Source organism: Sphaerodactylus townsendi, linkage group LG02, assembly GCF_021028975.2.
Source record: "Sphaerodactylus townsendi isolate TG3544 linkage group LG02, MPM_Stown_v2.3, whole genome shotgun sequence".
NCBI classification, from domain to species: domain Eukaryota; kingdom Metazoa; phylum Chordata; class Lepidosauria; order Squamata; family Sphaerodactylidae; genus Sphaerodactylus; species Sphaerodactylus townsendi.
Window position 1 is genome coordinate 55705474 of NC_059426.1, and position 25835 is coordinate 55731308.

At 43.2% G+C, this 25835-nt stretch overlaps 1 protein-coding gene across 1 annotated transcript; it reads right to left on the minus strand.

Annotated features, from left to right (window-relative positions):
- Positions 1–220: 220 nt before the first annotated feature.
- SCTR (secretin receptor) lies at positions 221–24288 on the minus strand. Its single transcript, XM_048485773.1, has 8 exons — positions 23980–24288; positions 16432–16561; positions 10559–10669; positions 5039–5157; positions 2657–2754; positions 1003–1138; positions 473–626; positions 221–374 (listed from the first exon to the last, which is right to left on the minus strand). Exons 1-8 carry the CDS (start codon positions 24022–24024, stop codon positions 310–312), a joined length of 858 nt encoding a protein of 285 aa, XP_048341730.1. The 5' UTR covers positions 24025–24288; the 3' UTR covers positions 221–309.
- Between the last annotated feature and the right edge of the window lie 1547 nt (positions 24289–25835).

The window sequence follows — 25835 nt, forward strand, 5'->3', positions numbered from 1 at the left end:
CTTTGAAGACTGTTTTTTAGTGATGATCCTGAGTACTGGGAATCCCAAGCCCCTTCAGAACAATTCTTAGGATTCTCTGACTAGGTGTTATGATAGTTAAACAGGTTTGAAACTGAGCAAGGAGAAGAAAAGCATTTATGTGTTCATATCACTCATCTGATTTCATAATTTTTCTTTTGTCTCAAAATTTCTACATACTGCAAAATAAGATTACAGCTGTTTGAAACCAGCTGTGAAAAGCTTATTAGTAGAAAAGGCAGCACTGGTTTATAGACATAAAATGTGGGGAACAGTTATTAAAATTGTAGCTTACCCAATATTTTCATGGAATTCTCTGACTAGGGCCCATGTTGTAACAAACAGGATTGGGGTGCCTGTAGTGATAAGTTCATTTTTAATTAGTCCTTACTCATGCAAAAAAAAAGTCACAAACAAACTGAATGTTTTGATTGAAAACAAAAGTTATCCTTACCCCATCCCAAAACCACAAACCACCAGAAGTACTTCCGTTCCGAGAAGAAAGAGATCACTAACAAAGTCTGAAGGTACAGCCCTTCCATGAGAAGCCAACTGTAGTTAGACATAATACAGAAATGGAAGAAGACCATGGCAATCTTACATCTTACCTGAAGAAATACAAAGACAATATGACACATGACTTATCTCTGTCTCTTTACAGACTTCATCACAAGCACAAATCTTAATTTTCCTACGAGACTGTCAATAGATCTGAAATAAAATGCAATCTTGTAAGTCATGAACAAGACCCACACTTGCACATTTATTATAGTTTCTCCCAGGTTCACATTTACTTCTTGGCACTCCTAAATCAAAGGGGACTGGACATATGAACTAACTTTGCCCAGACCGGTGGGGAGGGTAGATTAGGTTTTTACTGTGGTTACTGGGTTCAGTTCTTCATAAACAAATTGAATGTGTCCATCTAGGATCATGTTCAGTCTCCTCCCACCCCAAAGCTGTTTCCAGACTCCCCTTCCTTACCATGAATAATCCACAGTAGACAGCATCATCAGAATCTTCAGACAGCACAGCATCTTTGATGAAGTTCGCCATGGCTCTCAAAATAAACGATGCAAACAGATGCATATGGATGTAATTTCTTGTACAGCGAAGTCTTCTGTGCTCCAAAACCAAAATATAAGGCCCGTTCTAAACAGGGAATTTCTCGATGATCTCATCATTCATATGAACATATACACTTACCCAATACAAGGATCCAAAGCTAGCCCAGTATCAGTCTCTCACAGTTTAAGATTTTAAAGATTTTAAACTGTAATCGGAGGCTTAATTATTTGAGATCCTTTAACTGGAGCTTCCAGAAATTAAACCCGGGACTTTTGTATGCACAGTAGGTACTCTTCTTTGTCCTCCAAGTAAAACTGAACCCTTATCTGCTCTTAAGTACCCCCATCAACGATGATCTGATGTCAGAACTAATCTGATTACAGTTTAATGTCATGGCATGGTAAAAACTGAAACATTCCAAAAGCTGCTACTGTTACTAATGAACCAGTTGTCACCTCATTTATAAGTAAAACCAACAGCATTTGGATTCAACAAATTATCTCTGTCTTTAGCATTTTGTTCTTATGATGGCAGAGATGGTTCTCTTATCCATCCCTTTTAAAAGTCCTGTAATGACCTTCATATACTTCACAAAAAAGCCCAGACATTCTTTTTCAAGTTACGCATTTAAAATAGCCTTTTTACTTGTGTGTCTACTTATTATCAATATGAAAGCTTTTCTTAAAAAATTAAGAAATGGAAACTAATTTAACCAAGACTGCTAAAGACACTGCTAAATAAGAGTTCCTTATTTGCTTCCTATCTCACAAGGCTACTTTTTGCTGTTTCTTCAATATATTTAAAAACCTTACACAGAGTAACAATCCACAAAACATAGTATGAAGTCATGTGCTAATGAAACTATAAGGTCATATGGTAATGAAAGGATGTTTCCATTAACAGAAGGCAGAGACTACTGCTGACCTCCCCGCCCCGCCCCCCAATTCAAAATCCCATATTACAGTTCCATGAAATTCTTGAGATCTCCCATAGAGGGGAGGATATCTTGATGGTAAGTGAGGCAGGGCAGGGGAGATGTCATGCCAATGTATTTTGAAGATTATGAAATCTGGTACTTTATAACTTTGGCTTGTACTCTCTCCTTTTTAATAGTTACACAGTCCTAATTTTTCATTTGTTCAAAAATTCATTCAAAAACTGCAAATATTTTTAGATAATTTAGATAATTTAGATATATTTAGATAATTAAGAAGAAGAAGAGTTTGGATTTATATCCCCCCCTTTCTCTCCTGTAAGGAGACTCAAAGGGGCTTACACTCTCCTTTCCCTCCCCTGCCCCCAAAACACCTTGTGAGGTGGGTGGGGCTGAGAGAACTCAGAAGAATGAACTGTGATTAGCCCAAGGTCACCCAGCTGGCATGTGTTGGAGTGCACAAGCTAATCTGGTTCACCAGATAAGCCCCCACAGATCAAGTGGCAGAGCAGGGAATCAAACCCGGTTCTCCAGATTAGTGTGCACCTGCTCTTAACCACTACACCACACTGTGTGAATGCCCCATACTTAACCAGAGAATAAGAACAAATGGAAAGGTGAAGAATTTTCCCTTACCTAAAAGAAGCCAAAATACCTGAGGCAACTGTCAGAGCCACCAGGGAGAAACTGTATCCAACAGTGTACACAATATTTAACTTCATAATATAAGATTGCTGTGAAAAGACATGAGAAAGCACCATTAGTCAGAATTGTGATTGTACTAGCAATTCACCTAGTTCATCATCTAGTGGTTGCCATTGTTGTTTCATAGCATGCAATGCCATTTTTTTTCTTCTCAAGCTGCCCCTACCATAAATTATCAGTCTTTTGGAAAGGTATGATCAAAGAGTATGTCACAACCAGACAAAGGAACATATCTATCTATGCAGGGTAGCCAACATCACATTTAAATTAGATCACCTGTACCTACACTTGGAGCATCAGCAGAGCTTTGCAGCATACTTCTCTAGGCCATTGGATTCCCAGGCCATAGGATTCTTTAAGACCAGACCCAGTTTAAGCTTAATGCCAGTCACAAGTAATCCTGAACAGATACATTTATTTTACAGATTCCACTTCATGTTTAAAGTGAGCTTTTGGAGGAAAGACTACAGTGAGCTAAACAAGTTGGAGGATCTCTCACACAACCTCTTAATTGAAAATGAGAATGATCACAATTTGCTTTAAAAATAGTCTTTGAAAAATACGATCAATTTTCCAGGGTCCAGGACCACAGCACAGAACTGCTAAAATCACAGACTTCCAATTGATCGATTGTTCTGGGCCATCAAGTAAATATCTGATGGGAAGCCTGCAAGACCATGAGCTCCTCAATCTCATTAGTACCGATTTGTGGACTTTTGGACCAGTTCTAACTCTTCTAATTCAGTCTGATCTCTGCAGTCCTGATTCTGATTTTGTGTATCCTTTTCCAGGTCCTGCAGACTCCTGCCCTATAGCAACATACATACTACCATTTTTTTTAAATCCAAGAAAAGAGCATTCCTGTGATTATTTGGGGGTGGGGGGTGAGTGCCAGGGAATGCCATGGATAATCTTCTTGTGTAGCCTTCATTGTGGATGAAAATGCATATCAAGGAATCTTCTACGTGTGAATATCTTAACTCAAATCCTGATGTTGGTATACTTGGACTCACCTCTCTGCTTAGTACAGTTATGGGGTTGAATCCTATGGCCTAGAGAAGCACACATACTAGGACTGTGGCGGCGAACCTTTGGCACTCCAGATGTTATGGACTACAATTCCCATTAGCCCCTGCCAGCATGGCCAATTGGAATGGAAATTGTAGTCCATAACATCTGGAGTGCCAAAGGTTCGCCACCACTGTACTAGGAGTTCATAGACTTGGACTCCCCCCCCCCTTCCCCAATAGTAGCCCTTCCAAAGTAACTTTCTTGCCATACAGCAAGTGAAGTTGAAGGGAGCGGAGGCAATTGGCCAAAATCCCTTCCCCTTCCCCCTTCTTTTTTTAAAAAAATTATTGTATCATTTGATACAATAAAAGCATGTACAGAGTTCTGTTTCATTTACAATGGAGTGGCTCTCCACAACTGAGCACAAGGTCTAAAAACACACCCCCTGCCGGCACCAATGACCTGGTGCAAAAAAAAATGGGTCTTGGTGGGGTGGCTGCCCATGGGGGGGGCATCAACTCAGTTTACCCAGGGCTCCAGTTTGCCTAGTTACACCCCTGGATAGCCCCCACCCCTCCACTGTAGCAGAGAATCTCCTTCCTTCCACAAGAGCATCTCCGAAGTACACGCTAGTTGCATCAAAAGAGGGGGCTCTCTGCCTCTTATGGACAGCCTCGCCCGAGTAAACGGCATAACAATGAGCCGTGTTCCCTTCCTTCCAATCCAACGAGTGCTACAGAGAGATAATGGAAAGCATGACCGACCACGAGGAGCAGTAAAAGGCGAGTGAGACCAAATTGAAACCTAAAAATCTGTGCGCGCAACTCCAATTCAGTAGTGCCTTCCGATTGGCTGGGTTGAATTGTGTCACAGCTTAGGCGGGCACCTTGAAAGTGGAGCAGCCACAAAAGTTTTACACACTAGCCGGGCACATCTGGAGTTAAACCAGGGTTTTTGAAAAAACTCTACATACATCCAGGGGCAGGAAAAAGTGGGGTAAACAGCCAGATGTGGCGCAAATCAGTAAGTGAGCAAAACTAATCCGTGCTACAGGGCTCGACAGTGTGGAAAACTTGTAGAATATGGAGGAGCCTCAAATAATTAATCTAGAGTAAACCTGTAGTGTGGAAAGGGCCATGGATTCACAACTAAGTTAATTCCACAATCTGGGGTCCATCATTGAAAAAGTAACGATGGTGGTGGCCACCAACCTGACACACCAAAAGATTGTTTGTACTGTATTTCAGTGGGAAGGTACAAACCGAGAAGATGCTTCCTGAAATACAAATCACTTGAACTCACCCGTGGTCTCTGTGAAATTAAAGTAGCATTCACTTCTTTCAGATCATAGTCGCAAGCAATGTGTGTTCTAGGGAATCGCTTTGACCAGCCTTCCTTGGTGCAGTTACGATACATATACCCTGAACAACAGTGACAGCAATAAAATAAATCATAAGAACTTCTTCAAAAACCACCAGCACTGAAGAAAATACTTAAAGATGTAAACATGGGCAGCTGCTCAAAGCCGGCAAACAGGATCCAGGTAAGGGAGGCTTGCAGCTTGCTTGCAGCCCACGGCTCTTGACCAGTTGGCACCAGCAGAAACTGGGCTCACTGTGGACAGGGGACAACATTGGCATGGCATGGGAGAATGGCCAGCCATGTTGTATAATTAAACTGAATGCCAAAATGTATTTTTACTTTCAAACAGAAGGGAGGGGAGTGAGGCTACTCAGGCACTAGGACCCAGGTGGAACATTCTACAGCAAAGAATGTCCCAGTGTTATTTTTATGTGGAACAGAGTATAGCTAGGTTTATGTAATGCAGTACTTTTCTACAACCAATTTCTTGATATCTGTTAGGTTTTGCTATGGTATTGTCCTTGAGAAGCGGAATATGATACAATCCACCACCAATTATAACCTTTTTTCACACATTAAATAAGAATGGCTCCTCAGTCTTTGATACTGAACAAGTAAACTCTGGCCTGTGACCTTTTCTGTATGCTGTTGCTGTAGTTTATTCCCGGTTTTCTTGGGAATCCATCCAGATACTTTGGAACTGGTTTGGTCAGGGTTCTTCCACACATCAGCCCCTCTGTGCATTTTTACAGTTGTGGATTCAGTTTATTTTCTTTCACACATGGTTTAAATAATGAGGATTTTCAAAGGAGGGTGCTGTTGTCATTGACGGCTTTAGTGGTGGCATCATAGTACCCCCGCTTTTTTAAATAGTGACCATTGAAGCAGGTTCTCAGAATTTCCAGCTTTCATTTTTATGAAGTATCTAATCCTTTCCCTTACAGAAATATACACTATTCTTTATATCTCCACAAGAGAAGGCACTAGAGACTTTAAAAAATAAATTAAGAGAACCTATTATTGTACAACTTCAGCATTATATCACTGTTCTAGGGCCTTCAAAAAAATGAAACCATATGAGGGGTGAGGGAATGGTTTAATGCAGTGGTGGGATCCAAAAATTTTAGTTACAGGTTCCCATGGTGGTGGGATTCAAACTGTGGCGTAGCGCCAATGGGGCTGGGCCGGGCATGACTGGGGCGTGGCCGGGCATTCCTGGGCGGGGCTGTGGCAAGGACGCAGCTGCTGTGCCGGTCCTTGGGCGGGAAACGAATGCACGCAGGCGCAGGCTGCCACGCACACCAGTTCACCTCCTGCTAGACTGCTTCAAGTTCTGCGTGCTACTGCTGAGAGGAGGGGCATAACTAAGGCAAAAATCATGTGGCAAAATCACCAATTAGTAACCCCCTCTCGGCACACACAAATATCATTATTATTATTATTATTATTATTATTATTATTATTATTATTATTATTATTATTATTATTATTATTATTATTAAACGCCCTCACAAGAGGAGCTCAGGGCAGCCCATGAACAAACCAAGATAGAGCACAAGAAATAAAATCCAAATTTTTTTTTTTAAAATGCCAGTAAATATGGCTCTATATGTTCGTCATTCGACCCCCATTAAAATGCAGCATCTATCAAAGTGCAGATTAAGTCCATAAGTAGTCCCCTAAGAAAAGAGGGGGGGAAGAAGAGGGGGGGGGGAACGGCAGGGTCCACAGATTTTAGAAAGGGGGGGGCATCCCGGCGTCCGGGCTCCCCAAAGGCCAGGATTGGAACAGCTCAGTCTTGCGGGCCCTCACGAAATTCATTAAGATCCCGCTTGGGGCAGCAGTAGCTGGAGGTAGAGCGTTCCACCAGGCAGGGGCCAGAGCTGTAAAGGCTCTGGCAGGTGGGAGCCAGCAGCATCATTGAGGAGCCAGGGATCACCAGTAAAATTTGCCTCATACTGAGCGCAGAGAGCCCGATTTAGAACATCAATGGGGACAGGCGGTCCCATAGATGCAGGGGTCCCAGGCCGTGCAAGGCATATGAAGGTCAAAACCAACACCTTGAAAGCGATTCGGAATTCAATCGATACTTCAGTGCAGGTGGCTAGCACAGGCGAGATATGGTCTCTGGCGGCACCTCCTGTGAGCAAGCGTGCCGCCGCATTCTGGACCAATTTTAATTTCCAAATGAGACGCAAGAGAAGGCCTGTGTAGAGTGAGTTGCAATAATCCAGTCTGGAGGTGACCGTTGCGTGGATCACGGTGGCCAGGTCCGGTTGAGAGAGGAAGGGGGCCAGCCGGTAGGCAGCGCCAGATGGAAAAACGCAACCCGGGTTACATGGGCCACCTGGGTCTCCACTGAAAGAGACGAATCCAGGTGGACCCCCAGGCTACGAACAGAGGAGGCTGGTGCCAATGTAGCCCCCTGCCATATCGGCGGCTGGAAATCCCCCACCCCTCCTTCCCGCCCCAGCCAGAGGATCTCCGTCTTTGACGGGTTCAGTTTTAACCTGCTCTGCTTCAACCAACCAGCAACCGCCTCCAAACAATGGCACAGAGCCACTTGAAGCGATGACCGTTCCCCTCTCCATCAACAGAATAGGCTAGGTGTCATCAGGGTACTGATGACAGGTCAGCAAAAGCTCCGTACCAACTGAGCAAGAGGTCGCATATAGATGTTAAATAATAAGCGGGGACAACGAATTGCCCCCTGAGGCTACCACAATCAAGCGGGCACCTCCGGGAAGCTTGGTCCCCGCACCAGACTTGCTGACCCTGGTCCAGGAGAAACAAGGCAATCCACTGAAGGACAGTGCCCCGCTTTTGAAGCGGCCAGGCAGTGGAGTCAAAAGGTCGTAGTTGGCCACATCAAATGCTGTAGTAAGATCTAACAACACCAGCAAGCGCCGATCCGCCTCAGTCAAGTTGCATCTGGAGTGTATCTGTGATGGCGACAAGAACGATCTCATCCCATGCCCAGCGCGGAAGCCCGGACCTTAAAGGATCCGAGAAGGCCGATGTTTCTTCCAGGAAGCCCTGAAGCTGCTCCAACACCACTCTCTCAATTACCTTCCCCAGAAGCGAAAGATTCGAAGCGGAAGGCTGATAATTGGCCAGATCTCCAGGATCTACTTGATGAGTCTTTTTAAGAGTGGGCGGACCACCGCCTGCTTCAACCCACCCGGAAAAACTCCTTGCTCAAAGGGGCTATTGATGATATTCAACAGGTAGGAGTCGTTTTAGTAAAACTTTAATAAGCCAGGAGACGCACGGATCCAGAGGACAGGTAGTAGGTCCCTAACAGCAGCCAGGACCCTGTCGACAGCGGCTTCAGAGAGCAGGGAAAACTGGAGTCAAACAAAGCCAGAAGGCGGCAAGGGAGCCTCCAGTTCATTTGTTGTCCCTAAGGTGGAAGGAAGGTCCTGGCGGAGCGACGCAACTTTATCCGCAAAAAAGCTCATAAATGCCTCTCACTAGCTAATAGCCAGGTGGTGATTTGTAGAGCCCTCAGACAATGAGGTGAGTGACCCGAGCGATACAAAATAAGGTATTGTACGAGGCGAGGAAATACAGCAGATCACGAGAAGAGGGAGGAGAAGAATGTCCTCTTAGCCTCCTTCGTCATCATCATCATAAGAACCTTCATAAAGCGTCCTATAAGATGTTCGCTTAGCCCCGTCACGAGATTTCCTCCACACTTTCGCTCTAGCCGTCTGAGCTCCCGTTTCATATGGCGTAGCTCCTCAGTATACCAAGGAGCTAGCCGTGACCGGGAGTGCAGAGGGCGCTGGGCATAATAACCTCGATGGCATTGGAAAGGCGGGAATTCCAGTCTTCCACTTGCTCATCGAGGGTGCCAGTAGGTTCAGGGTCCCGCAGAGCATTCAGGAATCCAATAGGATCCATAAGTCTCCACGGGCAGGCATAAATCCACCCGTCACCTAGACAGGGATGTCGCAGCATATCCATCCGGACCTTCAGGGCATAATGGTCAGACCATGGCACTCTATCAATAGAGGATATGACCATATCAATTCCCAACTTAAAGGCCGGAGTCTGAGTGTGTGCCCGGAGAGCCTCATGAGTGGAACCAGAATTTACCAAGAGGAGGAAGTAGCGTGTGCATGGATGACACTAAGGTCTGCAGCTACTGTACCACTGGTGTAGGCGCTGGACATTGAAGTCACCCAAGACAATAAGTCTGGGGAACCGCAACGCCCAGTCAGCCACCACCTCCAGCAACCGCAGCAGGCCGTCCCCCGGTGCGCTAGGCGACCGGTACACCAGGAGGACAGCCAACCTCTCCGAGGCCAACCACTCCTGCCGACACATTCCAGACCCACGATCTCTGGGACAGGAACAGGATAGTATCACGGATGAACATTGCCACTCCGCCACCACCACCCCCACCCCGGCTCTGTGTTCATGACCGGTGGAGGCACACGAAACCCGGTGGGGAGACCTCACCTAAGGCCACGGTCTCCCCTTCTCGTACCCAGGTTTCGGTAATGCAAGCCAGGTCCATCTGTAGGTCTCCGAGATATTCTCGGAGAACAGCGGTCTTATTATTTATGGACCTGGCATTTATCAACACCAGTGACGAAGCAGAGTAACCCTGATCCCTACTACCCACGTTCCTCGGGATAGATTGGAGGTCAGAAGGAGGGCGAGAATATCTGCATCTTGCCCATCTTCTCTCATGTGACCACCGTCTACCGTCATATTTGCCCCGTCCCATCAACACTGGGATCCCTAGACCCATAGGTGGCACCCCCTCTTCCCTGCCATCCCTTATCTCACCTAAAATCCCGGGGAGGGCTCCCCACTATGTGGGCTCGGGCTCGCCACTAAAATAACCTATCTGACTAGCAGCCTACAATGAAATCCCTGAAATTAGAAATATTAACAAAGGAATCACGGAGTCAAAGCATCCAATGAGAAGTTTCCTAACAAGCCAACCCCAAAAGAGTCCTAAAGAGCTAACTATCTACTTATGAAATTTAGTAGCTACACAATAAAATCAGAGCCGGAGATGTCAGTATACCAGCATTTGGGACGATAGCAATGTCCAGGCTTCACAGGGAGGCAAAATAATTAGTAACCTACTCTTGGGAACCTGTGAGAACCTGCTGGATCCCACCTCTGGTTTAATGATAGTGACAGTTCAGTCATTGAACATCAGGCTGGAAATAGCTGGGACAAAGAAAACCTACAGAAAGAGTATGTACTAGGAAAAGGCTGGCTCAAAATTGGCTTCCAGTAAAATATCAGCATAAAAGTGATCTCAAAAGAGATAGAAAAGGTCAGAAGGGAGGTGGGAAATGAAGCAGAAAATAAAGGGACAAAATGCATGGGGAAATCAGGAGACAAACTGAACTAGTATGAAACCTGAATGGACAAAAAGAAATCATGTGGAAAAGTCCCATGTTTCTTTAAAGTTTGTCTCATTTTTATCTTTACCTTTTTTCCCTGTTATGATCTGGAAGACTTTGGGGCAGGGAGCTCTAATGGTTTGCCCAACTGAAGAGGACAGCCAACACGTTATATTATCCCACATTCCAAGGCAACCACCTAAAATTCAATAATAAAAACACAGTTGTTTAAATTGCACAAACTTGGAGAAAATGCATTGAGGGCCGTTGGTAGAAACAAAGTTTAGGAGTTCCAGAGTTAGATGCAAGATCCCATGAACTGAGCAGACTTTTCTCATGCTTCTGTTCTCCCATAAGCACTTTGAATCTCCTGAAAAGTCATTTCTGAAGGTCAGGAAACCTTCCAGAACAATATACCATATGGCTCAGAAGGCTGCAACCGGGAATAGAAATGGGCCAAAACCAAACCACCCATCATTCTCACTCAAGTGGAATTCAAGCTCAAAAAGCATCAGGAAGCATGGGGTGTGTGTGTGTGCGTGTTCAATTCTGCTCCTTTTGATACAAAATCCCCCGCCCCTGTCCAATGCCACATGGCATATTATTCAAGAGGATTTGTTCTGAAAAAAAATCTTTAGCCATCAGCAGTGGCTTTTGGAGAGTTACAGAAGGCTGTTGGAAGATCTGCTTCCATTAACTCATTTGGTTTATTAGATCCTTTTGAATTTGTAAAATATAGAGGGTCTACAGTTTGGGTCCATCTTACCTTTGATACAATCCTATTGAAAATAAGAAACAAGGTTATAGAAACAAATATTCAAATAGCACTTGAATAGTACATGGCAGTCAGTGTGGTCGTGTAGTGGTTAAGAGCAGGTGGACTCTAATCTGGAGAACCAGGTTTGATTCCTCACTCTTCCACATGAACAGCATACCCTTATTTGGTGGACTGGATTTGTTTCCTGACTCCTCTACATGAACTCTGCTGGGTGACCTTGTGCTAGTCACAGTTCTTCAGAATTCTCTCAGTTCTACCTATTTCACAAGGTACCTGTTGTCGGGAGTGGAGGGAAAAGAAGCTTGCAGGCCACCTTACATGAGAGGAAGACAAATTCGTATTCTCTCTCCTACTTCCTCTTAGGGAAAACACTAACTCTTTCAGAATAGTTAAGCAGCACTGCTCCATTCAGGAAGCTCTTGTGAAATGTTTCCAATTTTACGCGGATCAAATGGCAGCTTACCATCAAGGATATCCATTCAGGCACCAATCCCAGATGACATCCCACAACATACTTTAAAAGAAATTCACCCTAGAGGCTGTCAAAGACCTGATCTGGCCTTTGGTGTGGTAGCAACACCAAACCGTGGGCTCTGAACCAGCACTCAGTTAACTACTAACATTGCTGTAACTAATTTATGGTTTAGACTCGCCACTCCATGAGTCATCAACTGATGAGAATATTCTGGAAAATGAGCAAACTACCCTTCCCTCCTGAAACGAAACTTATCCAATTAGTCCTTTAGCTGACTGGCTTCAGCTGGTCAAGATTAATGAAGATGAGAACATACTTTTAACAAACTATACAACCTTGGAGAAACAGTACGCACATTCCCAATTAGCAAACACCTGCAGTTTATGACTACTGAGCTCATGAGACAGAAAAAGAATTTTTCCTAGGCCTTAAAGCAACAAAATGGATTTTTCCTTGACAGAGGCATTCGAACAACTCCCTCCAAGGGTGCAGCCTGGTGTGTGACATCACGTCCTGGAAGAACTGCCACAAGCTAAGTAGAAGGGCCCAACTCCTTCTCACTTGCTCCGGGGTTGATAGGGTACTGGAGTCATCACCGAGGTCTATGCTTGACTAGGAGAGTCACCTTGGACATTCTGCTTGCACTTGTTATAATCAAGCTCCCCAGGTTCTTCTGGCTTCCTCCAACTAAGTCATACTAAGTAATTATATAGTGGGAGCAGCCATAAGGAAGACAATACACATTCCCTTGCTCTCTCCTCCACAGGCCACTTGCCAAGCAGGACTGGGAAAACAATTATACAGAGGACAGAACCTCAGCAATGTGGGGGTCACAGTGTGTGTGAAGTACTTCAGTGCACATCAGGTGTGAAAGGAAACGAAGGCTAAAAATGGAAAGAAAACATTATCCTGGGATTCCTGAAATCTCTGTCACAAGGACAATTTCACACAGAAAAGCATCACTTACGAGACTCCCATGGAAAATTATCCTGGTGTGGAAGTAGTCATCATCTGTTCAGACACCCAGCAGAGCAAGGACATAAAGCAAAAGGGAATCAGGCAAACCTCCTATCCTGCCTAAACAATGGTTAATTAAGGTTGGCTAGTAATTCTGGAAGGGCCACATTTAAAAGTCCATCATTGCCTGGTACTTCTCCCACTGATTTTCAACACATGGTCAAAATGGAATCCCCAGATAAAAACTTAGTCCTTTATTGGCTTGTGTACAGAGGAGTCCAGGAGATAAGAGAGCTTCTTCCTCCTGTTCTGAGAATTTATAACCTCCCACTTGAGAATCTGAGGTCAGTCTTGCTCAGTCTTGCTCTTTCTGCCTCAAAAGGAAGAAAATCACTATCTAGCCTTTGTGTTTTAAAAGTCTTTGTCCCTTTAGATGTGGTTTTCTAGCAAGGTGTAAGATGGTAAAACTTTTATTCTTACTTCAAGCTTAGCCACTTGCATCTGTAAGCACTGAAACACTGTGTTTGGGGCTTGATAACCCCTCCCCCCCCCCCCCCCGCCCAGCCACCCACACACACACATCCCTTCTTGCCAGCTTCAAGTTTGCAATCAGGATCCAACTCATCGACGGAGTATAATACAAATGGTTAAATTTTTGGATATATAAATAACTTTTTTCTACAGTCATTTTACATATATGGATTTTAATAATAATTTTAATATTTTTATTTTTGCTGCTTTAGGGACCATAGGTTGGGTAGAAAGGTTGCATAACATATTTAAAATAAAAATAAACAGAACAAAACAAAATAGCAGATTCTGTTCATGACCATCTAGGAGCGATTAGAGAGCTATAACAGTCACACACAAAATGTGTCTATCAAAAATAGGGTATGCACTGGCCTCTGCATAACACATTCATATTCTCTCCCCTCCAATGCTGCCGGTATCTTCTAGATGCTGGAAAAATACAAAGGGCTTCTTTTATTTACTTTGTGTCATACAATAATACGCTTTGGTTTAGATAATGCAGACCTGATTCCTGCACAACCCAAACATCAGAGGAACTGGCGGTGTACAAGACTCCATTAACTAATCCTGATGGATATTAATCATGGACTTCTAGGAGCATTTTTTAAATAAACCATGATAAATGTGCTGGGAAAAGAAGGGCAGGCTTACTTTGTACAGCCTACCTCTGTTTCACCTGCCCATGCGTACCCATTCCAGGTGTATTGAATATTTATAACTGAGTGTCCCTGACAGCAACAATGTACTGAGTCCAACCACAGCAAGGAACAGGTAGCCAACACAAAAGGCCATTACTGTCAAAGGTTCCCACAGACCAATGGTGGCATGTTGGATGGATATAATCTGAATTCAACTCACTGATAAACAGAGTGGGCAAGGCCAATGTGTTTTGTTTATCTAAGACACTAGTGTATCAATAAAATATCATTAATCAAGACCAGGAAGCAGCAAATATTACTCCTCAATCAACCATTGTTCTGAAATCTCTTTCCCAGAAGGCAGACCCTTCCCTAACCCCAGGAACATCTGTCACCTATAATAATTTACCTAAAAATGCCATAAAGAAAGGCATAAATCACTCTATGCACCAATAAAAGCACTCTAAACATACCAGATGTGATTACCACATGCAACGTTTCTTCTACAATAGAGGAAACAGTAGAGGTTTTGGAGATATGCCTGTGAGTCACATTTTTCAAACATTACCAAACAGGTGCAAAAATAGAAAAGTCATAAAATGAAATTAATTTGAAGTGCCAATAGCAACATCCATTGACAGCTACTAAAATGGGGTTCTGTATGTATTTTAATATTGCAGCTATTAATGGAGGGGTTTTAGTTATGTATAGGGTGTTACTGGCCATTTTTGCATGGCACAATTACACCAGGGTTGATCTTATATACTGGGGCTATTTTATCCTGGTTCCTGCCTACGCATGGCTCCCCACTTCTGCCTAGGAGCAGATCTAGGACCAGTAGGAAATGCTCCAGTTTACTCCGCATGAGCCGGACTTCTGTATTTACTTCAGAAGCATACCTGAGCATGCCCAGTGTACCGTGTTCTAATTGGCTATTGTTTTTGAGTGGCAGCTTGAATGGATGTCAGGCAGGGGAGGTCAGGTGGCTGGGCGGGAAAAATAAATTTGATCTGCTCCCGATTGGTGTTTTTGTGCATGTGCTATGGGAATGGAAGAAATTGATCTGTGTTTTTAATGGTTTAAAATAAGATTTTGCTGTCAGAAGGAGAAAACTAGTGAATAGGTCTGCAAATTGATTTAAAATAAAGCTTGTACTGAGGAAAGTAGACCAAGTGATTGTTCTGATTGGCTGTTGCTTTTGAGTAGCAGCTGCAAGCACCAGTGAGTTTGCCCAGTGTCCTGCATTCTGATTGGATATTGTTTTTGAGAGGCAGCTTGAATGAACATCAGGTGGAGAGATCAGGCAGCTGGGTGGGAAAAATAAACCAGTTCTGCTCCTGATCGGTTTTTGCACTGTACAGACACAAGCATGTTCACACCGGGACTTTTTAAAAGAATCTCCAAACTGGTCATTTTTGAAAATCCCAGGCTAAGGTAAATATCGTGGGGCAACTCTGGGGCAGACCCTGTGCAGCTTCGGGAACTGTGCGGAATTCCGAGCTGCACAGGGATATTTTCCATGCTCACCCCAGGATATTTTGACTGTGCAAAAACGGACACTGTTAACAGGCGATAAGAAAGAAAAGTGCAGTGATACTGGAAGCAGGGTTTATTCACCTCATTCATTTTCCAAAGAGATTTCATCTCCCACCAGACACAACTGAAACACAGCTTCTGAGAGATGATGCCCTAGTTTGACAAGAGTTCCTTCTGGTGTGTGGTACATTTCTTCCCTCTAGAGGATGTGTGGATGGCAAAAAGTTCAATGTGACCAGGGGACAGGAGAAGTAATGTGTTTCTGGTAGCCAAACCCATAGGAAAATCAAGAGTCTCTTTGCCTATGTCCTGTTCCCATTTACTTCACAGTAGTGGTGGCAGCTTCACTGTGAGAAAAGCTCTGTAAGCTGTGATGCTAACCCAGTTAAGAGAAAAGGGGTGGATGCTTCTTCCCAGCCCTGTGTGTGCAGAAAGGTCTCCAGAATGCAGTCACATTTGACTAGTGTTGGGCAGTAATACCAAGAGCACATAATGAAGAATGGGATTGCACAAACTGGTCCCACCACCAGATTCCACACATTCAGGTGAGCATTTGCAAGAAAACTTATGAAATTACAAGTGCATACACCTAGACAAGGAACTGAGGAAGCTTACATCAAGCAATCAGCACCAGAGCTTCATACTTAAGAAGAAAGAAGAGTTTGGATTTACACCCTACTTTTCCCAACCATAAAGAGTCTCAAGTGGTTTACGAAGTCCTTCCCTTCCTCTCCCTACAATAAACATCTTGTGAGGTAGATGTGAGGCTGAGAGAGTTCTGAGGGAACGTTGACTAGCCCAAGGTCACCCAGCAGCCTTCATGAGGAGGACTGGGGAAATAAACCTGGTTCACCAGGTAAAAGTCCACCTCTTTTAACCACTACATCACACTGGCATAGAATCTCTTTGAATGCTACCCTGAGTTCGGTGGAGGGAAGGTGGGATAAAAGTGTGAAAATCACAGGAAGAGAGGAGCGGGGAGGACATTTTATTTAAGAGAATTACCTGAGTATGAAATTGTTTCTTCTATAGAGTTAGTATTTTACCTGAACTTCCAAGGTGTTCATTTTCAGCTGTTCTATTCACTTCTTCCTGGGAAAGGATCAATGTGCAGAGTTCTTCTTCCCTTTTCATAATTTTCAGTACTTCACATGATGTAATCATGGCTTCGATCTGCTATTTTTAGAAAGTAACTGCATTATTATTTGCCAGTAGCTAATAATCTACACAATATAACATGGACATAAAGTTGTATGTGACACATTTGATTGTAATATATGACCCTTAAAGTACAAGGTTTCACAGTGAGATAATGGTTTTTTGATATTATGCGTGCCTTTCTGGGTTTTCTCAGAGCCAGAAATCACTAGAGTTTAGAACTAGGAACTGTTCAGTATAGCAAAATAGTTCATGCATTGGCCTAGGTTTGGAGAGACGCTGGTCCAAATCCCTACTCTTCTGTGAAGCCCAGATTAGAACAGAGGAGTCGGATTCTCAGTTGTTTTTTATAAATGAGTTTACTAACTATAAGGGAGGGTTACATGGAGATAAAATAAGAAATCCTTTCTTTCCTGTTACACATCTACATTACTGTATGTTTGGTTACACCTTACTACCTATCTGCTGTCTCACATGATGTTGTCTACCTCATGTCTCCTCTCTGGGGTTGTGTCTGCTCAAACAAAGAAACAGAGTTAACTTTATAACTTCAGATGTACCGGTATGTGCTCACTGCTCACTAACATGTAAGCAATGGCTATCTGGCTGACCAATAGCTAATCAATAGATCAGGTCATAAACAGTTACTTCAGCAACTTATTTACATACAAACAGCTAACCTTTTATAACTGAATTGTGACAGACACTTGCAAAATCCCAACAAAGGTGAAGAAATCACAAATAAAACAGAGACTTTGAGCTTGTGCAGATTTCCCCTCCTTCATCAGCGAACAAGGAACATATGGCCTTACAAAACATCACAGAGAGTCAATTTCCTCTTTTTTTCTCTGCTAGAATCCCCCAACTCTCATGAGCTTCACTGTTTAGTATCTAAGTATGGATTCCCCTTAGAGAAATCAAAATAGCAATCCTTGTGTTTCGTTAGTGTGACTGTTCTGTTAAATCAATGATTTGGTACAGACTGCTCTTTAAACTGACTCTCCAGCCCCTCAATGAGAGCAGCTTTAAAACTACCATAGAATGGAGCTCATGCCATGATGCCACACATGCCATGATGCCACACATTCACTAGCAAATGCTGCATAGAATTCCCCCAAATCTCTTCAAATTGACTAAAGAACTCGGCTTCTATCAGTCAGCCAATCACAAGCAGTTCTCCCTTAACTCCTTGTGTGCTGCATTCCACCTGCAATAAATATGGCTAAGTGGTGGAATTTGTTACACTTGTCATGAGATTGCTGCATCTATGTGTATCAGGAAGAAAGAGGGAAATGATGGTACCAACTGCAAGCAATGCAGGAATAGGACATGTAAATACCATCCCCACGCACTTCAATCCTGCTTGCTACTGCTGGCATAGCAGGAATAGCTTTTCCTGCCCTGCATGAAAGCAGCTATAGTGCATTTCTTCATCTCTATGCGCATTTTAAATAAAAAAGGGAATAATTCCATGAAAGAAGAAACAGGTGGCAAGCCTAAAATCAGCCCTAAGAGAGTCTTCTTTCTGGAAGTGGGTAGGTTCAGTCATTCCATCCTGACTAGCAAGCAGCAGAATACAACTCTCTCCTCTAGCCTGCAGATGCTGTGACAGAAAATATACAGGCTGAAGCCTGCTTTGTTAATCCCCTTTCAACACTCTATGCATCTTTACGAGGGAATTGCCTGACATTTTGAGAATCACCCATTCAGGCGCCTACATTTCATAACAAACCAGAATTATTTAAATCAAGCTGTGACTTACGACAGACCTGTTTATTTCAGAGCTAGATATTTTTCCATTCAAAAAAAGCTCTAAAGCCCTAACTTTATCTTGTTGGATGTAAAAATTATTAGAAAATGTAAACTCTACATAACATTCCTAGATGTTATTCAAGGGGTTGAAATGATGTCCATGTTTGTTTCTTTAAATGGATTTTTTAAACAAATGTAGATAAAAGCTCAGATTGTAAAACTTTGCTCTGCTGCACAGTATCACCATAGAGTAGGACTAGGCACAGATATCATCATGCAAGAACATAGCATTCCTTTGCTCTAACACAGTGGTTCTCAACCTGGGGGTCAGGACCCCTTTGGGGGTCGAACGACCCTTCCACAGGGGTCACCTAAGACTCTCTGCATCAGTGTTCTCCATCTGTAAAATGGATAAATGTTAGGGTTGGGGGTCACCACAACATGAGGAACTGTATTAAAGAGTCGCAGCATTAGGAAGGTTGAGAACCACTGCTCTAACACTAGGATAGCATTTCCCACCATCACTGTTGCACCAGTGCTGGGGAGAAGCATCTGTGGAAGAGAGACGGCGACTATAGCTCCATGGCAGAGAACGTGCAATACATGATTGCATATTCTTGGGTAACAGAGCTTGGCAGGAATGACAAAGCTGTTAACAGACCAAATAGGTAATACTGGGGTTAATGAACCAAGGATTTCATTAAATGTAAAACAGATCCTTATAGCCTAACATCACCTTTCATGCAATGAGCTTTTTCCAGGTCAGGAATACTCATGGACTTCAGCTTGAAAACCAAGTAGCTAGAAAAGTTTCTATATATACCTAGTTCTGGAGTTCAGCTGCCCCAGCAAAAAAATAAAGACAGATGGAGAGGTTATGAGAGGCAAGTGGGTTATGAGAGGCATTTATATTAATGATGTATTTATAATGAGTAATAGTCCAGCCTAGGTAGTCATAGTTCAAACATGGTCTCAGCCACAAACTCACTCCAGGGGTTTCCTGCTGTCCATGAGGAGAAAAATCCCAGTGCGGAGGCAGCATTCAGTTTCAGCCAGTTTGGAACAACTTGCTGCTGCTCTCAGGAACCCAGGAAGCATCAAATCAATCTATGCATAGACATTTTTTTCTCTATATACATTCTGTGTTTTACCTGGATTTTGTATATAGTTACTTTGAAGTTTTAAATGAGTATCCATTGTTGTCCTGCTATCACAGTCCAGTAATAGCAGAACAAACTTATCTTGCAAGGTTGTTCTAAGGATTCCTTGCTCTATTGCTTTTGCATCCCACCCATTTGTCCCATGTCCGGTCAAGAAGATGTGTACTGGAGTTCTCTATTGAAACTTAATTCTCAAGTGTGTGAGAGCCCTAATTGTATCAAGATCGTACTGCACAGAGAGAAAGGACTTAAGATTTCCCATACACACTTTTCTGGATCTGAAACAACCCCAGGTACTGATACATTAAACATGCCCAGCCTAACATGGAATTTTTAACTGTGGTGTAGAAGTTAGAGGATCAGAACAAGATCAGGAAGATTCAGGTTCAGATCCCCAAACAGCCATGAAGCTCACTGGGCTAGACTTAGGCTGGAGTAATTCTCTTTAGGATTCCGCTGAGAGTTGTCATGAGGATCAAATGAGGAGGGAAGATTGTATATTACCTTGAGTTCCTTAGATTAAAAGATCAATCAAGTATGCTTGACTTGTAGCGTGTGTGTAACAGCAGGAACAACTAAAAGGATTTGTTCATTTTTATATCTTTGCCATCAAATATTTTACCTTTCCTCAAATGTCAGAACTGGAATAATTTTACACACAGTGTGAACTGGAAATATGGTTTCTGCAAGAGAGTTTTTCTGCACGTGCCATAGGGTAGCCCTGTTACACAAGGCTTCACAAAGTTAATTGGATAAATTATTAAAGACTGTGATCTAAATAACTGTGTATACTGGATGTGGTGGGTTTTCCAGGCTGTGTGGCCGTGGTCTGGTAGATCTTGTTCCTAATGTTTTGCCTGCATCTGTGGCTGGATCTTCAGAGGTGTAACCAATGGTAGGATTCAGCAGGTTCACACCACTTCGGCAGAACCGGTTGTTAAAATGGTGCTTGTAAACAACCAGTTGTTAAATTATTTGAATCCCACCACCGGAACCGGTTGTTAAATTAATTGAATCCCACCACTGGGTGTAACATAGAGAAAAGTCTGTTTCATACTGTGCCTAGTGAAAAGGGAATGTTTAGTGGGGTATATTGTCCATGTCCCAGCGTGGGGAACCAATCAGTAAGTGTTTGGGTGGAACTTGCTATGCAAAGGTGTGGTTGAGTGCATGGTATTGCGGGTGGGGTTATCAGTCCATTTTTAAAGTAACTTTTTAATATAACTGTGTATAGTTTGCTGTGAGTTGAATTCTATCATGCAATTTTGCATCATTTAATGTGTCATATTGAATACTTATGCCTTGCTTTAATTTTCTTTTTTTTTTTAGATTTCTGGTTGGTTCTACCATCCCAATCCTTTTCCACTGTTTATTGAATTTCCCACTCTCTTGATTGCATTGACTCACTCTGTGCAATCCACCTTGAGTCCCTATGAGAAAGGCAGACTATTAATAATGTAAATGAAATAAATAAAATAAAATATCTGATACACCTAACCTGGGAAGGAAATGCTCTTGACTAGGAAAATCACACATACCCTCCCCAACACGTCTATGATACACAGAAGAAAATCACAGTTGCAGAAGTCACTGCTACAAGTCACTGCCACAGCCAGAGGTTTAACAGAGGTTTTTAAAAGGTACTAGGCAAAATTAATGGAATGGGAAGGATATTAACTGGCTTCCTGGTTTACTTTACTGAATGGGCTGACTGAAACGTGTGATTTCAAAGAGTCTGCACAGGTCAAAAATATTCTTGTTTCCATGCTAACAGTTTGGAACTTGCTATAATTTAATTTCACCAAATTGTTTTATATAACTTTCAGAATATTTTGTCAGTTTTTAAATATTTCAACTTTAACTAATTTTGAATATTTAAGTTATTTCATCTGCAAGAGGTACATATTTTAATCATATTTGCTGCTTGTTTTGTATTCTTTCTTGCTTTGTCCATCTGTTAATAGTATCTGTTCCTCCATTTGTACCAATAACAAAGTCAAACTGAACAATACTGTATTATGAAAGAAAGCAAACGAGAAGGTTTGTAACAGATGCACATAGACACTGCCAGTAATTTGACAGCAATTTGGTTGTTATCTATTACAATCAATAATTATTATGTTAAAGATAAGAAAATATTTATTTTTGACTGACAACTTTCTCCATCTGCTTGATGAAGACGGACAACCAACAATTATATGACTTATATTCTCAAGTATAAGTCTACTTTTTCAGCATGTTTTTTGTGCTGAAAAAAAGCCCCCCTCGACTTATACGCGAGTGAATGGGTGGCGATCGGGTGGGGGGAATGGGTGGCAAGCGAAAAAAGGCTGGGAGCTGAGGGTGTTTTTCTGCACCTGCTCCCTGCTATGTGGACACAAAGGCAGCTCCCAGGTAAGCCTTGGGCTGTTGCTTTGCTGCACTACAGGTGGCCAGTAGCTTCATTCACAGTGAATATTCAGTGAATAGGTGTGAATATTAAATATTAAATTTATATGTTACAGAGTTTTTGTTCAGGCCAGGATGCTCCATGAATGCTAGGGAGCCATGCTCATTGGGAAATCCGCACTATTGGAGCCGATGGTGGCAGGAATCCCCGACACACACAGGGTGCCCTGGGGAGCAACCACTGCCAGCACCTTTCTCGGCCCCCACCCAGTGTTTTTGGAAAGCAGGTGGGACTTCTGTCCAGCTGAGCTTGCAGACCTGCAAAAAAAGACTTGCTTTGGGGCAGCAGCTGCCATCACCACGCCAGCATCTTCACTGTGTAATGATAAGCTATCTGTGTTGAAGGAGAACCTGTAGGGACTTTTTAAAAAGGGGATCTTGTTGAGCATCTTCCCTATGAAACTCTGAAGAGATACTGTCTGTGAGAGTTATATATTCCACTTCAGAACTTTTAAAGTTATTGTTGATACCATACTGTTTTTCTTTGAAATAAATATTTAAAAACATTTTTATTGGTATCTATTTTTATTTTTGAAATTTACCAGAAGCTGCTGCATTTCCCACCCTAGACTTATACATGAGTCAATAAGTTTTCCCAGTTTTTTGTGGTAAAATTAGGTGCCTCGACTTATACGCGGGTCGACTTACACATGAGTATATGGTATGTTAAGATATTAAAAACAGCAGTGCAATCCCATGCAGAGCTACTCTAGTCTAAGTCCATTAATTTCAGTGGGGTTAGTGTGGAATAACTTTGCACAGGATGCGATATGAGAGTCTGATCCAATAAACTGGGAATACCATGGCTCAGTAGAGGAGCATCTGTTTGGCATGCAGAAGGTCCCAGGTTTAATCCCCAGCACTTCCGATTGGGTAGTAGGTCACATGAAAGACCTCTGTTTGGAATCCTGGAGAGATGCTGCCTGTTACCAACTTTGAAGGACTTTTGGTTTGAATCAGTGTAAAGCAGCCTCATATGTTCATGAGCTCACCTCACCAGCATTGTCATTCAGGATCTTTAAACCCACTGGCCCCTATGGTACACAGGAACCATATTTTGGCACCAGAATGACTATATTATATTAAGCATAGATGACATTCTGCTTTGAGCACTGCAGAGTCTTTGGGGAAAGCGAGGGAATTTTCCAGCAAAATCAAAGCATTCCCAGCATGAATATAGTGAACCTGGAAGTTGCCAAAAAGTGCCAGTCCAAGGATCAACAATCTTAGATGTGTCTTGAATGGAAGCATATCAAACCATTCTGCTTGGCACATCAGCTGGTTTTCTGTGCAAGCAACCAAGATGAACCTCTGAGGTTTTGACTGTTAGCACCTCCGTAAGCAGCAGCAAGGAATAAAAGGATGGGTATGGTTTATGGTTATCAATGCCTCATGGACCAACATGGCTCCTAGCTGGGGCTAAGTTCCTGAGACACCACCAGAGCCACTTGGGCTTAGCTTGTTCTCAGTGTGTTTCGCCAAATCCAGTTCTCCTCTTTCCCCCATCTTCCCTTTGCTTCTCAGCACATCAACATTTTCACAACTAGATATGGGTTTTTCCCCCCAAAAAAGATAGTGTGGTGTAGTGGTTAGTGTCAGACTAGGCTCTGGGAATCCCTAGTTTGAATTCTCACACTGACATGGAAGACTGCTGGGTGACCTTAAGCCAGTCAACCTACCTCACAGGATTGTGGTGGAATAAAATTAACAAGATGGGAATGACAGTATAAATGCATAAATGAAGAGTATAAAAATGAAATAATGTGTTACATTCTCACCTTTCTTTTATAGTCTCTGTAACTGCACAGCCTTGCTAATCATCACCCTGAGTGTTTGTTTTAATTTTTTTCTACAATGACAATATAAGACACTGTTAATTCTCCTTTTTTTAAAAAGCAAGTTTAAAACCCAAAGTTAGACCTGCATCTAGGGAATGAAACCCAGATTCCTTCAGCCTTTGTGTAAACCAAACTTCCCCTTATATATCCTTTCCCCTTCTGATTGTATACACTCTGTTGGAAAGGGATTTGTTTCTGTGCCCAAAGATATACCATAGAAACCTCTTTTGTTACTTACAGTTAGTGATGAAGTTGAGAAGATAATCATTAGGATGGTCCACATGGTCAGCTGTAGTCCCTTCCTTGCATTCTCAGGCACAGGACTGGGGGCTACTTCAGTGGGCTTCTGAGTGATCCCCAGCAGGTTATCAGAGTCCCTTTCATTCAGTTCTCTGCTCTTTTTCTGATCCCATTGCGCTTCTCAGCCTGCGCCTGTGCTGTTGGATCGGCTGCTGAACACTTGCAGATCCCTCAGTGCCTCTGATGCTCTTCTACTAGCCCCAGAGTCACAAGTATCTCTACAGTCCACGTCCCAGATATCTTCGTCTCGTTCATCCATTACTCATTGTTATCTCTCACGCGTCAGTGAGGAATGATCATGTTCTACGCTCTCCCAGTAAGGGTACAAAGAATGCTCCTGCATCAGTTTCAGAAAAGCAAATACTAATCCATCAAGGGGAAAACCACGATTCTTATGGGTCCTAGAAGGAGTAGGGCAGACACGCCTATTTCCAGCAGAGGAATGAGAGTTTTGCAGAGTGCGATTCAGACTGTATGTACTTATTGTGCTTTCCTGAATCTGAAAGCTGTGAAGAATTCAGACGTTTGCAGTGTTTGGTGTCATTTTGATTGGTCTTAGTAAAAGGTATTATGGGACTATAAATAATGTAATGCTTATAACAATGTGTAATAGAGATCTTTCATTAAAGATCTTTGATCTTTTTAGAAATTGGACAGCCCAGCGTTGAGTCAGGCGCGAAGAGGACTGGCTGGCTTAGGGCCAATCGCTCTTTCTCTGGTTACCTAATTGGGCATAAGAATTAAGGGGGCTTTCAGTACCCCCTATTTCAGATACTCAAGGCTGGAGTGTGTGATACACAAGGACGTAGGTAAGGGGGGGTGCTCGGGTTCAACCCCCCCATTATATCCCCCCCTTTCTCTCCTGTAGGAGAGGAGCTTACGATCTCCTTGCCCTTCCCCCCTCACAACAAACACCCTGTGAGGCGGGTGGGGCTGAGAGAGCTCTGAGAAGCTGTGACTAGCCCAAGGTCACCCAGCTGGCGTGTGTGGGAGTGTGTAACCTCAGCTTGTGGGTTCTGTGGGGCAGTACTTGGAATGAGTTGCAACAACAATTTTTAAACAACAAAATGGTTTACTTTTCTTTACAATTAACACTTTTAAAACATCAACATTTAACGTTACAATTCAAGGTCCGAGTCTGGTACCCTTGTCTTCTGCAAAGAGCTCTTGCAGCCTTTCTGCTGCTCTGAGTCTCCACCCCCTTACTGGGTCAACCCATTCTGGGCCAACCCATTCTGGGCATGGGGGTTACAAGTGCACAGGCTAATCTGAATTCCCCAGATAAGTCTCCACCGCTCAAGCGGCAGAGCTGGGAATCAAACCCGGTTTTTCCAGATTAGAATGCACCTGCTCTTAACCACTACGCCACATTGAAAGTGATGCTGTTTCAGGGTGGGGGGATAATCCACCCCAAAACAGCATCACTTTCAATGTTGTTTAACTGGGGACCCCAGATTAAGGTGGATTTAAAAGGAGAATTTGGGCTCTAGTTTAAACACCATTGAAAGTGATGCTTTCGGGGGGGGGGGGGGGATTCCAGCATCACAACAGCTGCTGGGGGCGGGGGCAGGGGGGGGGGCAAACTCAGATTTTGCACTGGGCTCCATTTTCCCTCTATGCCTCTGCCCTCTGGCTAGCTGTCAGCTAGGAACCCCGCTGGTGGGGGGCAGGGGAGGGCAGGGCAGTCTGCCCTCCCTGGCCTCCGAGAGCTGCTTTTATAAGCACTAGGCCAGGGGCGAGGCTTGGGGAGGCATGGCCATGCCCAAGAGGCGGGTGGGGATGTGGCCCCCCCTG

Excerpts from the sequence above, each read along its gene's own strand:
- SCTR (XM_048485773.1), bottom strand. The coding sequence starts at position 24,024 with ATGTGGACCATCCTAATGATTATCTTCTCAACTTCATCACTAACT. Across the intron at positions 16,562-23,979 it reads TCTCAACTTCATCACTAACT|CAGATCGAAGCCATGATTAC; the intron begins GTAAGTAACAAA and ends TTCTAAAAATAG. Across the intron at positions 627-1,002 it reads TCTACTGTGGATTATTCATG|GTAAGATGTAAGATTGCCAT; the intron begins GTAAGGAAGGGG and ends GTATTTCTTCAG.